Source organism: Rhinoderma darwinii, chromosome 7 (assembly GCF_050947455.1).
Source record: "Rhinoderma darwinii isolate aRhiDar2 chromosome 7, aRhiDar2.hap1, whole genome shotgun sequence".
Taxonomy (NCBI): Eukaryota; Metazoa; Chordata; class Amphibia; order Anura; family Rhinodermatidae; genus Rhinoderma; species Rhinoderma darwinii.
Window position 1 is genome coordinate 18,496,380 of NC_134693.1, and position 16,364 is coordinate 18,512,743.

The 16,364-nt window shown below is 39.6% G+C and overlaps 1 protein-coding gene across 1 annotated transcript in view; it reads right to left on the reverse strand.

The window, feature by feature from the left end:
• ADGRL4 (adhesion G protein-coupled receptor L4) overlaps window positions 1-16,364 on the reverse strand; it is a 139,900-nt gene that overhangs the window by 68,010 nt on the left and 55,526 nt on the right. Inside the window, exons 5-9 of the mRNA XM_075832889.1 lie at window positions 15,735-15,805; window positions 13,523-13,702; window positions 13,247-13,430; window positions 8,899-9,015; window positions 1,842-2,044 (exon numbers count right to left, since the gene is read on the reverse strand). Coding sequence (XP_075689004.1) covers window positions 1,842-2,044; window positions 8,899-9,015; window positions 13,247-13,430; window positions 13,523-13,702; window positions 15,735-15,805 — 755 coding nt within the window. The remainder of the gene's footprint in view (window positions 1-1,841; window positions 2,045-8,898; window positions 9,016-13,246; window positions 13,431-13,522; window positions 13,703-15,734; window positions 15,806-16,364) is intronic.

Consider the following 16,364-nt stretch of genomic DNA (forward strand, 5'->3'; position numbering starts at 1 on the left):
TACTGCACCACACAGGAGAGCTGACAGATCCTCTATACTACACCACACAGGAGAGCTGACAGCTCCTCTATACTACACCACACAGGAGAACTGACAGATCCTCTTTACTACACCACAAAGGAGAACTGACACATCCTCTATACTACACCACACAGGAGAGATGACAGCTCCTCTATACTACACCACACAGGAGAGCTGACAGCTCCTCTATACTATACCACACAGGAGAACTGACAGATCCTCTATACTACACCACAGAGGAGAACTGACAACTCCTCTATACTACACCACACAGGAGAGCTGACAGCTCCTCTGTAATGGCAGGAAGGAGGTGAAGGGAAAGTGAGCCCTAATCTACCCACCGCCCTGTCCCTGCCTACTTGCAACGACCCGCCCTAGGCGACAGGGTACAACTGGGCGGCGGTCCCTACGCTGTCTAAGTGCACGGGAGAACAAACAGGGAACACGCAAGGGAAGGGGCAGTAGCCATGGAACGCCGCGAGGAAACGGAGCAGTGAATGAGTAGTCAGGACTAGGATGAAGTGGAGTATACCAAAGTGAGCACGGAGAAGGAAGCAAGCCAGGGGCAAAGCAAAGCAGGTTAAGCGGAACTGCAGCAAGGCAGAAGCACGGCAGAAGCAGGCTGGAGCAAGCAGCAGTGAGGCCAGGAATCCAGAAGAATTACAAGCACTGAGGAAGAGAACACGGCAGGTAATAAAGGACAGGGGGCGGAGCTAACTCAGACTGACCAGGCCGCGATAGGCTCTCCCACTCCTGAGCCTGCCACCCTGGTTGGTGGGAGATGGTGTCAGTCGAACAGGTCTGGCCTCAGGTGTGGATTGATTAATCCCAGGAGTATACCTAGACGTAGTACCTGGCAGATCCCTAACAGTACTCCCCCTTTTATGAGGGGCCACCGGACCCTTACTAAGAGGACCCGGTTTAGTAGGGAAGAGAAGGTGGAACCTCCTGATCAATACCCCAGCGTGAACATCACGGGCAGGTACCCAAGTCCTCTCCTCCGGCCCGTATCCTCTCCAATTGACCAGGTACTGGAGGGAGCCAGGGACCATCCTACTGTCCATAATCTTGGCCACCTCGAATTCCACCCCCTCAGGGGTGAGAACGGGAACAGGAGGTTTCCTCGAGGGGGACCAGGACGGGGAGCAGCGTTTAAGGAGGGAGGCATGGAAGACGTCATGTATGCGAAAGGATGGGGGCAGCTCCAGACGGAAGGATACAGATCCTCTATACTATACCACACAGGAGAGCTGACAGATCCTCTATACTGCACCACACAGGAGAGCTGACAGATCCTCTATACTACACCACACAGGAGAGATGACAGATACTAATCATAGAAGCACGAGAAAGGGGTCTGAGAACAGGAGATGTCTTACTAACCAAAGTTGTCAATACTGTGCATGGTCGGCTATACATAAAAACATTAACTTTTCAATATCTCTTTAGGTGGATAATTGGAAACCCATTCATCTCAAACAGGGAACCAAATTCACTGGATACCACTTGAGGCAATATAGTCCCATTACCTCATAGACAGTATACTGCAGCATGTCGCTGATTGGATGTGATTCAACATGATGCAACAACAACAACAACATGGTAGCTGTTGTGAGTAAACAATTTAAAATGGGGGTTAAATTGAAATTATAAAGATAATTTTTGTTTTTTGGGGGGGGGCAGATTATTTTGAGTGGACATGTTTTGTGGTTATAACCCTTTTACCAGCATACAATATAACAGTTTATCAGTCCTACCATAATTTATTGCTTCTATTTATTGCATTACAAAGCATTTAGATGATACAGAAAGATACCCACCTCTAAATGTTTTAGAAGAAACATGATTTTTTCCAGTTGGTAAAGTGTTGGAGGATTAGAGTTGATCGCTGCTGCAATAATTGGTGAATTTACAATCTCACTTGCCTCTAAAGTGCTATAATTGTCTGTTACTGCCATGTTTTCAGGTGATGTAAGGAGAGATCCAATGTTGTCATACCGGAGAAATACAATGCTCACCGTACCTGGTGTAGACAAGAGAACATGGAAATGTGTCAGTCTGTAGATGAAAAACTTGTGCACCTTTGTAGTATTGCTTTTTTTTAAATGTTTTGCCTGAAAACGACCTTTCATCTATACATACACACAGCACACACTGTAGAAAAAAATGCACGTAGTGCATTATATATACATAAAAATAAAAAGATACATTTTCAGTTATGGGAACATAGCTGATAATTAGCAAGTGAGCACAATTAGCAGCCATCTCTTGATTAAATTTTTTGCATGGATCATCTGTCACTATACCAAAGGTTGCATGCATAAAATACTTGTATTTGGGTCACAGTGACAATAACTATTGTCTTAAAGGGGTATTTTAGTTTTAGCAAATTAATATTATTTTTTGATATAGTTAAAAGTTATAAAATTTTTCCATATACTTTCTGTATCAATTCCTCATGGTTTTCAAAATCTCTGACTTGTTATTCAGTAGGAACCTTTATTGTTTATTTTCAGTGGATACAATTTTGTCCATGGTCATGTGACGGACACTCAGGTGCTGGGATCATTAGTAGACACAAGTCTCATACATATTCTGTAACAAACCGTGCACCTGTGTATTCATCACATGAATGTTATCCACTGGAAACAAACAATGAATGTTCCTACTGAATAACAACAAGCAGAGATCTTGAAAACCGTGAGAAATTAATAGAGAACGTATATTAGAAAATTGGATAACTTTTAATTATACAAAAGAATAACATTAATTTGCTCAAACTGGATAACCCCTTTAAGCTTCATGCTCACAGGAAAACCATTTGCAGGAGGCTGTAAGTGGTACAAGGAGCATTGGGTACTCGGTGTGTCGCTGATTGTTGCTCTGTATGGTGCTGTAGTACAGAATTATTCTCCATGTGAAGTATTGTTTTGTAACACGACATTTGATGGAGCATGCCACCATTTATTGTTGGTTTTAAACAGAATTGAATCGGAGGCATCTGGAGGTACAGTAATGCCCCATATTACTCTTCTTTTGGCTGCCTGTAGCCTACACTAGGGGGAGCTTATTAGCTTACTGAATACAACTTATACATTAAATTCAATGATAAAAACAGTATGCAGTAAGCTCCCCCTAGTGGTGGCTGTAGGAAGCCAGATTTCATCATTTAGCTCTAACTGTGCAGGGAATTTGGAGTTCTGTTTCAGAAAAACTGAGCTCTGACAAGAACAAAGTGTTGGATCTGAAAAAAAGAATGGTATTAAAAGTGGAGATTTACTTTAAATCTGGTCATTTGTTCTTTATGTGAAATGTTCACCTTCATTTGCTCATGCTGTGCCTCCCCCTAAACTTTCAGTCATCACTACTTTTCCCTCCTCAGTTTTCTATTACACAATTTTTACATTCAGCAGAATGACCACAAAAAACAATGCCAAGTGTCTCCTCATATATGATCGCATGGCTTAAGAATCAAAACCATCTCGTAACAATGCAGCTATTTCTTAGGCCATTGAATTGGACTTTTTAAATGTTGAATTATTATATAATTCTGCAATTTATTTAAATACAGAAAAAAGAAATCCTATTTGCAAGCATTAGGACCGCCAAATAATTATTATTTTTGTCCGATACTTTTATTTCGCTCTTTCGTCTACCTTCACAAACACACGAACAGTAAATACATGTATATTCCCCCTAAATACACGGTAGATGGTTGTTTGCCTAATTGCACCTAGATTAATACTAGAGGGGGCGATTTGACAAATGCTGTCAGGTCTAGCATTGCATTGTGCTCATTTATTCAGCTAATACTATTTTAATGAGCTGTGGCACATTTCTTTGATTAAATCGTTCTTTAAAGTCATTTGCTCCGGCTATTAAGGACTGAGCTAGCAGTGTTATTCACCTCGATTGTCATTGGTATTCAGAGCCAGGATCCTGCTGTCTGAATTGCTAAGGAAAACAATGCACAGGTTTCTGTGTGTGTATATATATATATATATATATATATATATATATATATATATATATATATATATATAAATCTTTACATACAGTGTGTCTATGAAATAATAATATATATTAAATTTCAATACACACAAACGTTCTATACAGTGGATATTAATAGTCTACACACCCCTGTTAAAATGCCAGGTTTTTGTCATGTTACAAAGTCAGTACAAGATGAATCATTTCAGAACTTTTTCCATCTTTAATGTGACCCATAATCTGTACAATTCCATTGAAAAACAAACTGAAATAATTTATAGGGTAGAAATAAAAATAAAAAACTACAATAATTTGGTTGCATAAGTGTGAACACCCTCTTATAATTGGGGATGTGGTTGTGTTCGGAATAAGCCAATCACATTTATACTCATGTTAGATAGTAGTCAGTACACAGCTGCCATTATTTAAGGTGATACTGAGTAACCCCATATAAAGTTCAGTTGTTCTATTCGGATTTTCCTGACATTGTCTTTGTTGCATGCGACAGCAAAAGCCATGGTCCGTAAAGATCTTACAACACATCAAAAGGATCTGATTGTTGAAAGGCATCAGTCAAGAGAAGGGTAACAAAGAATTTCCAAGGCATTAGATATTCCATGGAACACAGTGAAGACGGTCATCAAGAAGTGGATTACATTTGGCACAACAGTGACATTACCAAGAACTGGACATCCCTCAAAACTTGATGAAAAGATAAGATGAAAATTGATCCGGGAGGCTACCAAGAGGCCTACAGCAACATTAAAGGAGCTGCAGGACTTTGTCAGGTACTGGTTGTGTAGTGCATGTGACAACAATCTACAGTATTCTTCATATGTCTTGGCAGTGGGGTAGGGTGGGAAGACGGAAGCCTTTTCTAACAAAGAAAAACATCCAAGCCCGGCTATGTTTTGCAAAGACCTACATTGTCTGCCAAAAGCATGTGGGAAAACGTGTTATGGTCTCATGAGACAAAGGTTGAACTTTTTTGACCATAATTCCAAAAGTTGTTTTTTTGCGCAAAGCCAACACTGCACATCACCAAAAGAACACCATACCCAGTGAAGAATGGTGGAGGCAGCATTATAGAGCATGGTGGAGGCAGCGTTATGGAGCATGGTGGAGGCCGCGTTATGGAGCATGGTGGAGGCAGCATTATGGAGCATGGTGGAGGCAGCATTATGGAGCATGGTGGAGGCAGCATTATGGAGCATGGTGGAGGCAGCGTTATGGAGCATGGTGGAGACAGCATTATGGAGAATGGTGGTGGCAGCATTATGGAGCATGGTGGAGGCAGCATTATGGAGCATGGTGGAGGCAGCGTTTTGGAGCATGGTGGAGGCAGCACTATGGAGCATGGTGGAGGCAGCATTATGAAGCATAGTGGAGGCAGCATTATGGGCATGGTGGAGGCAGCATTATGGAGCATGGTGGAGGCAGCATTCTGCTTTGGGGCTGTTTTTCTGCAGCTGGAACTGGGGCTTTAGTCAAGGTGAAGGGAATTATGAACAGTTCCAAATACCATTCATTATTGGCCCAAAACCTGCAGCCTTTCCTAAAAAGCTCAATACGAATTTCATCTTTCAGCACGACAACGACCCAAAGCAAAACCTCCAAATCAACAAAAGAATGGCTTCACCAGAAGAAGATCAAGGTTTTGGAATGGCCCAGCCAGAGCCCAGACCTGAATCCCATTGAATATCTGTGGGATGACCTGAGGGCTGTACACAGGGGATGCCCTCGCAATCCGACAGATTTGGAGCGCTTTTGCAAGGAAGTGTTGGCAGCAATTGCCAAGTCAAGATGTGCCATGCTGATAGACTTCTACCCAAAAAGACTGAATGCTGTCATAAACTCAAAGGGTAATTCAACAAAGCATTGGTTTAAGGGTGTGTATAATTATGCAACCACAATATTTTTGTTATTTATTTGTATTTTTCCACCCTAAAAATTTTTTGATTTTCAATATAATTGTACAGATTATTGGTGACATTAAAAGTTCTGAAATGATTCATCTTGGACTGATTTTGTAACATGACAAAAACTAATATTTTAACAGGGGTGTGTAGACTTTTTATATTCACTGTAGATTATTTAGATGTCCTTCAGATGACATCAGCAATCCACTGGACCTGATTAAATGAGTATGAACGGGATCAGAGAGTCTTAGGGCATGACCACACATGGCGGAATTCCTCCGCAACTGTCCGCATCAATGCCGCACAGAATCTGCGTTGCAGATTCTGCAGCGGATCTGCACAAAATGTGCAGAAAATTGATGCGGACTGGCCGCTGCGGACTGCAGGAAAAGTGCTTCTCTTCTCCCTATTCAGTGCAGGATAGAGAGAAGGGACAGCACTTTCCCTAGTGAAAGTCAAAGAATTTCATACTTACCGCCCGTTGTCTTGGTGACGCGTCCCTCTTTCGGCATCCGGCCCGACCTCCCTGGATGACGCTCCAGTCCATGTGACCGCTGCAGCCTGTGCTTGGCCTGTGATTGGCTGCAGCCGTCACTTACACTGAAACGTCATCCTGGGAGGCCGGACTGGAGACAGACGCAGGGAGTTCTCGGTAAGTATGAACTTATATTTTTTTTTACAGATACATGTATATTGAGATCGGTAGTCACTGTCCCGGGTGCAGAAACAGTTACTGCCGATCGCGTAACTCTTTCAGCACCCTGGACAGTGACTATTTACAGACGTCTCCTAGCAACGCTCCCGTCATTACGGGAGCCCCATTGACTTCCTCAGTCTGGCTGTAGACCTAGAAATACATAGGTCCAGCCAGAATGAAGAAATGTCATGGTAGTAAAAACAATACGCTCCGCAGCACACATAAGATCTGCGGACTTCATTGCGGAATTTTGACTCTCCATTGAAGTCAATGGAGAAATTCCGCCATGAGTCCGCAACCAGTCCGCCACTGCTCCGCAACAGACAGAGCATGCTGCGGACACCAAATTCCGCTCCGCAGCCTATGCTCCGCAGCGGAATTGTACGCATCGTGTAAACGAACACTGCTAAATTAAAGTGAAAGTCAATGGAGAAACGGCTCCGCTGCGGATTAACGCTGCGGAGTGTCCGCAGCGGAATTTAAGTGAAATTCCGCTATGTGTGAACCCGCCCTTATTATGACATAAAATTTTTGCCCAAAACATGATTAGATGCTACGGAAAAGTTTTTTTTAATAGGTTCTGAAAAAAAATCTGTTTCTTATAAAATAATATTTATATTAAAGAGTCCTCCAGTGACAACTAAATTGTAATATGTGAAATCTCTTTACATATAAACCTCTTTGCAATATACTTTCTTAGAGGACCGTGCCTCCCTTTAGTAATAATCCGTGCCGGACCCCCTGCTGTGTTTGCATTGAACCAAGCTTGGTCTTATTGGCTTCCATACACAGCGCAAGAATCGGTCTCTGCTAGGATCTGAGCAGCAGTGGATTTAAGTGCACAGGAGACAGGCCCCGCCCACTCAACCGCGTCCGTTAATTCATCCATACAGCAGGGGTGTCCGCGAGCATCATATAGAGGCACAGTTCTCTAATGAAGTGGCTTATGTTAGTGTCATCGTATATTAAAATAGTTGTAACTGGATGTACGCTTTAAAATCAACTTGTTTGAGACTTTGCTACATAGATTTACCACCTGGAATCTGGATTATTGTTGATCCACCAAAACAAAATGCTGTAATTCTAGTCAGATGGTCAGAATTCACTAGAAACAATACTGCTATTATTATTTTTTAACATTCCAACATTGGGACTCTAATATTGAACCGGCCCTATCCTCATCAATATAATAATATGTAAATAGATCACTTTCTCACACAAGATCATCACACTCCCCTCCTACTGCATTCTCATCAGCTGCATGGCCACAGAGTTTTCCCGTCAATGTCCACTCTATGATCTTGTCCCTTACCTATGCAGTTCTATGCTCAACAACATAGTTACATTATTAGACTGGTCACTGATTCCCACAATATCAACATCCTCATCCCCCGCTGCTGTCATAATTTCCATAATCCTCTCAGCAACAGGGTGTTCTATACCCACCCACTTCATAAAACTGCCCCTATAACAGACACCCTGCAAAATGTTCTGTACCTGATGTCTTCTGCTAGACCTTTTCGGACCATTATTGCAGTACGGTAGCTAGGCTTTTACTTCAGTTCTAGATTTAGTTCTCTGCCCTAGCCTTGTATCTAAATACCTTGGCCAATACAGTGACACGTTGGCTTTCGCCTTAGCATCCAGCACTTGGGGCATATGCCCCAACAGCCCCTGACTAGCAACACCTCTATATTGGTGTGTCAGAGCCTGAGCCCTTGGAGGATCCAATGTCACTCTGGTGGGCCACTTTGACCCTATTCTTGACCAGGAAAGTATTCAAACCCATTGAAAAATCCATTCTAGACGAACTATATGGTATATTTCCAGCAGCTGAGTTCCTGAATTTCCATGCAGTCATGATAATGGTAAGATATAAAATCTTATAGTGTACATGGTATTCTAGTTATTAATCTACAGCCTATAAGAAGTTACGGCCGATATAATAAAGAGCAGGGACTGCTATCAAACTATGCTCATTTTATTTCTAATGAAGAAACGTAAAGTTTAATTACATTTAAATATAAAGTACAAAATAGCATAATAAACAATTATATGTATTAATGATGGTTCCCCTTTAATTACGGCCCGTTAATGTGCCCGTTATTTCTGTGCTTTGCTCAATTTGCATACAAATATTTAGATCATTAGCCTTTTCATTGCAAATGGAATATCTGAAACTTTCAGAAGATTTGTTTAACCCACTAAAAACCTCCCGCAAATTGTTCTAACCTTTCCCATCCCACACAAAAAGACTAAGGTGCTCCTTACCATTGGATGGCGAAGCTTCTTTTTTCTTTGGAGAAATCTTTATGTAATCTCCTTCCATAAGAGCATGCGGGTGAATATGTTTCATGTGGTTAGAGTCAAAGGTAAACAATTTGAGAGCTGCAAAAGACAGAAGAGGAAATATGCGTTACTGCGACGTGCGGCTTTTGACGGAAATAATTATAGTAAATATATACAGCTCTCAAAATAGGTACAAGAAAGAACAGTCTTCAAGCAGTAAATGTTCCCAAGACAAAGAACATTCCGTAGAAACAACATACGCTAAAAAATAGCTCTTTGGATTATTGTATAGAGAAAACAATCATAAAATTATTTCAAAGGTAATATAAATGAATTTATGAAGCATATTGTTAAAGGCATACTTTATTTCCAATTAAAATTATGTCACTCTAGGGCCTCGTGCACAGCAGAGCCATGAGGATCTATGGAGGCACACGGAGACCACTATGGAGCCATGGGCACTACATGTGCCGCCACATGGTGCTCCATAGTCTATACAGCACCATATTTCGTAGGTTTGGCTCCATAATAAAGCATCCGATGTAGTACGCCTCCCTATAAATTCTGAGAATACAAAGGTGCAGTAGGTAAAGTGCAATATTACAGCTCCATACAACTTGTAAGGTTGGCGTAATATGCTTGTGTGCATGAGGTCTTAGAGTAGACCGCTATACCCTTCTGCACTCTAGCAATGGGTGAGTGATAATAGCGGAGAACCTCATTGCTATGGTGCCAGGCACTGTCATCTGCCAGAGTACTGAGACCTTCAGACTCATTTAGTGAATCATTTGTATGTACTCCATTTGATTGGATTATCTAGATTGATCCTAAGTGACGACCTTGAAGAGACTTTGATCTAAGATGACATTCATTGTCACCAGGCAAACAGCAGATGAATTGGTGTTGTGTATTAACGACACACCATATCCATGATGACCACCAGTATCAAAGATGGAGAGAGGAATGGGTCTAAAATGGATCTAAAAAATGGGGGTATGAGAGAGAAATTTGTCTTGTGACCAATGGATTTCTTCATAGGGTATGTCTGCATTTTATAATGAATTTAGGATAAAATGGTCCACTGACAATAAGCTGATTACCGGGTGTCCTGCTGCTACGACCCAAGTGATCAGGTGTGATCTGTGGAGTAACCTGGCACCAAGTGTTTAATTCACCTGCAGCACTACCACAGGGGAGATAAAGTATTACACTTTGCCTATTAAAATAAAGGGATGTACATTATATTTAATGCACAAATTGCTGAGTCCTCCAGAAAATGATACACTCTTTGTGTAACTACCGGGTAATTGCGAGCGGTCCCAGATAAGCAGAAATGGAACAGAAAAATTGGATTCATGCTGAATACCGAAGACAGAGAAAAACATTGATGACCCATCAATGTTTTAGTCCCGGAAAACCCCTTGAACCGAGTATTTGTCTATCAGGTTTTGAGAATTAAAAATGTAATTACGCCTTGTACCTGTTTTCTTTATTTTATGATGGACTTTTAGTCCTGTTTTCTATATTTCTATATCTGACTTGATGCTGTCCATTTATTTCATATTACGTGGGATCTCTCCACTAGCCCAGGTACTGAATTAAAGTAAGAGGAACATTGATTGCAGTAAATTGCAGCGAGAGTTGAGGCACTGAGTGCAGTTTAAGCCCTTGCAGAGTCCACCTTGTTTTTGTACGTTACCATGGTAACCCTGTACGGTAACAGTCGGCTATACTCCTTACCTATCGATAACCCTTTAGAAACCTCTGCTCTCCCATAAGCAGAGATTATGAACCAATCTGTAGTTATGGTGATATAGTCGAACAAATACAAAGGAATAAACTTTTCCCATGTTAGACACATTTTCGATATTACCTGCTGAGCCGAAATATAAACTTATTGTTTTTACAAATTACTAGGCAATATAAAATTTTAGTCTTTTGGAAAAATCTGCCGTCTTGGATTCCTCACATTAAAAATCCTCTCGAGTGTATTTCTATAATCACTTGATAATTCCCTGAATCAGGCCGTAGTAAAGCAAAGGATTTCTGTCGTTTTCTATTTTCGGCACATAAAGCCTTAATATGACCCCAGTACTGGATAATGAAACTATTACAAGTGATGGCAGAAAGTTAAGACTTCGAAGAGAAACTCTAGGAGACCACAGAGAAAGCCTCCTAGTTAGTATGCTTGCTTTGTCGAAAATCGAATGGTCAGATCGAATGTGATGTTAGCCCCATAAAGTAGTAACCTGGCTTACACCACCCCTCTCCTTTTGTACTGTTAGGGAATTTTCAGGGATCCTCCATTCAGAACCCTCTATTGTTAGCTGGAGAAGAAGCCCTTAGCCTCCGTTTCATTGGTGGAACAGGGAAAATAAGCATCCACAATCAACCCTGATCTCAGTATATGTGGCAACTATTAACAGCGGGTCTGTATATATATATTTATATTTATTTATTTATTTATTTACTTCCATTACTCCCTTAGGTGGCAATTGACTATAGACCAAAGCTTCGTTCATCAGGTATAAACAGTGTTAAGGCCTTTTTCCAACACTGGTCAGTGTGTTGCATCGATTAGTTGTTAAGGTTTGGATTTTTTATGCCCCATGGAAGTTTAAGTGTGGTTTTTACATGCAGTGTCTGGGTGTATGAGCAGTGTAGGGACCCAGGTTTTTACATGCAGTGTCTGGGTGTATGAGCAGTGTAGGGACCCAAGTTTTTACATGCAGTGTCTGGGTGTATGAGCAGTGTAGGGACCCAGGTTTTTACATGCAGTGTATGGGTGTATGAGCAGTGTAGGGACCCACTTTATTGAGGTTGTCTTGTCGTGGCAGGTGGGCTCACACAATTTGACCAAAATGTGCACTAAGAACCCCCTTATTGTAAGTAGATTCAGCAATAATGCATATTTATTTTTAGTATTTAGGTGCCATTGGTGTTCTCAGTGTGCTGTATCCATTTTCTTGTGTACTAGATAGATACATAGATGATAGATAGATTTTTATATATATATATATATATATATATATATATATATATATATATATATATATATATATAAAGAGAGAGAGAGAGTGTGAAATGCATAGATAGATAGATATGAGATAGATAGATAGATAGATAGATAGATAGATAGATAGATAGATAGATAGATAGATAGATAGATATGAGATAGATAGATAGATAGATAGATAGATAGATAGATAGATAGATAGATAGATAGATAGATAGATAGATATGAGATAGATAGATAGATAGATATGAGATAGATAGATAGATAGATAGATAGATAGATAGATAGATAGATAGATAGATAGATAGATAGATAGATAGATATGAGATAGATAGATAGATAGATAGATAGATAGATAGATAGATAGATAGATAGATAGATAGATAGATAGATAGATAGATAGATAGATAGATAGATAGATAGATAGATAGATAGATAGATAGATAGATAGATAGATAGATATGAGAGATAGATAGATAGATAGATAGATAGATAGATAGATAGATAGATAGATAGATAGATAGATAGATAGATAGATAGATAGATAGATAGATAGATAGATAGATATGAGATAGATAGATAGATAGATAGATAGATAGATAGATAGATAGATAGATAGATAGATAGATAGATAGATATGAGAGATAGATAGATAGATAGATAGATAGATAGATAGATAGATAGATAGATAGATAGATAGATAGATAGATAGATAGATAGATAGATAGATAGATAGATAGATAGATAGATATGAGATAGATAGATAGATAGATAGATAGATAGATAGATAGATAGATAGATAGATAGATAGATAGATAGATAGATAGATAGATAGATAGATAGATAGATAGATAGATAGATAGATATGAGAGATAGATAGATAGATAGATAGATAGATAGATAGATAGATAGATAGATAGATAGATAGATAGATAGATAGATAGATAGATAGATAGATAGATAGATAGATAGATAGATATATAGATAGATATGAGATAGATAGATAGATAGATAGATAGATAGATAGATAGATAGATAGATAGATAGATAGATAGATAGATAGATAGATAGATATGAGAGATAGATAGATAGATAGATAGATAGATAGATAGATAGATAGATAGATAGATAGATAGATAGATAGATAGATAGATAGATAGATAGATAGATAGATGATAGATAGATAGATAGATAGATAGATAGATAGATAGATAGATAGATAGATAGATAGATAGATAGATAGATAGATAGATAGATAGATAGATAGATAGATATGAGATAGATAGATAAAACTTAGAAGAATTCTTCTCTCACCCATATCACTGGCATCAACATCAAGCTGGGTCGTTTTCTGGAAGTTCAGTGACATATCTAGCGCCAGCTGCTCGGTTGTGTGTAGAAGTTTTGTTATACTTTTTCTTCTGCTCTCATCTGTTAACTTCTTCCAAACTGCAATTTTATCCTTTTCAACAAAGTTGTTCACGGTGTTAACAAAAGTCTGTCAATCGGAATAAAGAATGGCCTTATTACAGCTCACATTGCCATTTACTATTCACTCTTTAAACAGAAATGCAAGCCTGAATCACTTACTGTAATGGTGGTATTAGTGAGAGCCTCTTTGTTTGGTGCTGTCTTATTTAAAGTGCTTAGCAGTGGAGAAGAAGCAGCGAGCACTTCAATGTAGGAAATCACATCCACGGGCAGGAGCTCTCTGGCCGTACTTTTCTGAATTTCTTTTAGAATAGCTATTGGCTCTTTTATATTGTTGACCTAAATTAGAGATGGAGAGATGAGAGGGAGCGGGTTCACTGCCATTCTGAAATGTCTTGGTATTTTGTAGATGTATAAATGTAGCAATTCTTGCAATTAGTGTTGCTGCATTACTGTTCATACAACCTGGGTAATGTAATAACACATTCATTAAAGTTTTGGAAGCAAAAAAAATTCAGCAACAAGTTCCGTTGCAGACCGGAGGCTTTGATTGACAGCTGCCACCTCAGGGCAATGGCCAGGATCAGGGAAATCTCCAATCCCGATTGTTTAACTCCATTCGATCAATAGTGGCACCAAAAAGGGAAGGAGGGTCCCTTTGTCAACCCACCGTCATGCTTAATCGGTAGAGCTGTCAGTTTAAGGCTTTATTCAGACGAGCGGGTGTCAAATTCAAAATGTCCATGAAAAACTGCAGTTTTTCACGGCCGATTTGCACCCATTCGGGACCCGTTTTCACGGATCCCTCATAACTTGAGTCTATTGAGGGACCCATGAAAAAGGGCAAAAATAGGACATGTCCTATTTTTTCCAGGGCCGTTCACATGGTCCGTAAAAATACAACAGCCATGTGAATAGCCCCATAGATATGGTTTGATTTCAATGCAGCCGTGTGACGGCCATTAAAAAAACGTCCGTCACACGGCCAAGTTTCCCTGTTGTCTCAATAGGGCCTTCTAGGGGAAACCCGGGTCCTAAGTGAGGCCACTTGAGCTGTCCTATGAAGATGCCTGTTTAGACATATCTAACAATACAATATACATGTATACATGTGTACATGTAGGACAAAAAATGTATGTATTTAGAAAAAAAAACTACTAAAAAAGTCTTTATTTATTGATTATATTTTAGACAGTATTAATAAATCTGCCCCAATGTCTCCATCGAGCCCCCCTTTCAGTACACAGATAGCATATAACTTAGGATCATTCCTGTTCCTGCTCTTTTCCCCCTTGTCTTGCATGTTCATGCCGTAATTTCACGCTTTCTGCTGCCTCTGTGAGAGGAACCTAAACCATGGCCGTATAACATGGAGAGGCAGTTTACTGTATAGCAGATATAAGTTCCTGTGACCACTTCATTACGCATACAAGGCATGAGGTACTGAAATGCAGGCCTCACATGAATCATAGTTGTTAGGCCCTTCAGTAAACACTATGGGAAACTCTAAGGGCACTTGCACGCAACCTTGTGTGCCGCCCGAGTCCATGATCCATGGAAAGATAGGACATGTTCTATTTTTCCACGGATCAGAGAGTCGGGTCCATTTTCACGGACCCGATTCACTCACTGAATGGAATGGGTCTGTGAAAACTATTGGGTGCCACTCAGATGCCGTGAAAAATGGCCCAAGTTACACTCGGTCGTGTGCAAGAGGGCTAAGAAGAGAATTAAGCGTACAATATGTGGAGGTATGTAATACTTATTAAACAGAACATATGCATTACTGCAGTAAATTTATGCTTAACTGGAGTTCTTCTCTTTTGATACACGCTATTTGTTAAAAGGTTTTCTGTATAAACTGATTACAGGGTGTGACCCTGCTGGGACCCCAGTGATCAGATGTAATCTGCAGGGGGAGTTAAGCAACAAATGTTCAATTCCCCTGCAGTTCCACCACAGGAGAAATAAAGCATTACAACTGTCTATTGAAATCAATGGCCTGTCGGTGTAATGCACAGATGTGTTGAGTCCTCCAATGCAAGAGACGACTCTCTTTATATCCGTTTTCTGCTCTGGCTAAAAGATGAGGCATAGAGAATCAAGGACCTCCCTCATTTAGAAACTAATAGCCTTAATATGGTATTTGAAGATGTGATTTGTAATACAGACAGCCACATCAAGTATTTATACCCTGTTTGTATACCTCATTATTAGTATACATAGATCTGGTACATAGAGGATGTCATCATATAGAGATAAGAAGGTGTATTCCATTTTTAGCTCAATAGCTTGGACATTAACTTTTTCTTTAGTACTGATTCACCAAGAGCAAACTGAAGCACTAGACAATATTCTTAGCCATACTTACCCTGCTGACTGTTTGATTAATGGTTTTGGAAATGCACTGATCATCCAGATGACACTTAATCCTTACATTTTCTATAAAGAAAAAAAAATTATATTAAGAAATAAACTATAAAATACTGAATTCTGTAATTGTGTCTAGATTGCAGTAGTATTCAATTATTCAACACAAAGTGACCTCATTTCTTTTCTGCTTTCTGACACATTAACATTCTGCTAGTTCTGCTTTGCAGTATGGAAAATGTAAAGTTTCTCAAAATTGTTGCCACTAGGTGGCGCTATAGAGCAATGTATTACTTGTGCCAAATAAATATGCTTCATGGTTGCTGATGCACAGGCACATATGTCATCTTAACAGCACACCAAATGGTGAGATATGGTATAGCAAGCCTTTTTTTTTTTTATGTGGAAATCTACGTTTGTATACTTAGATTAATTGAAATGACTTTATAATCTATGTGTGTTTTTCACTGGATCGGTGGAACTAATCTAGTTATGTACATAACAGAGCTCTATATCTTATATTCTTAACATGGCCTACCAAGAAAAAGTAAAACAAGGTGCAAATGACAGATATACAGAGGTTAGGTCAATTTTATGGCCACTGCTTAATTATTATTTTTTTGAATTCTTA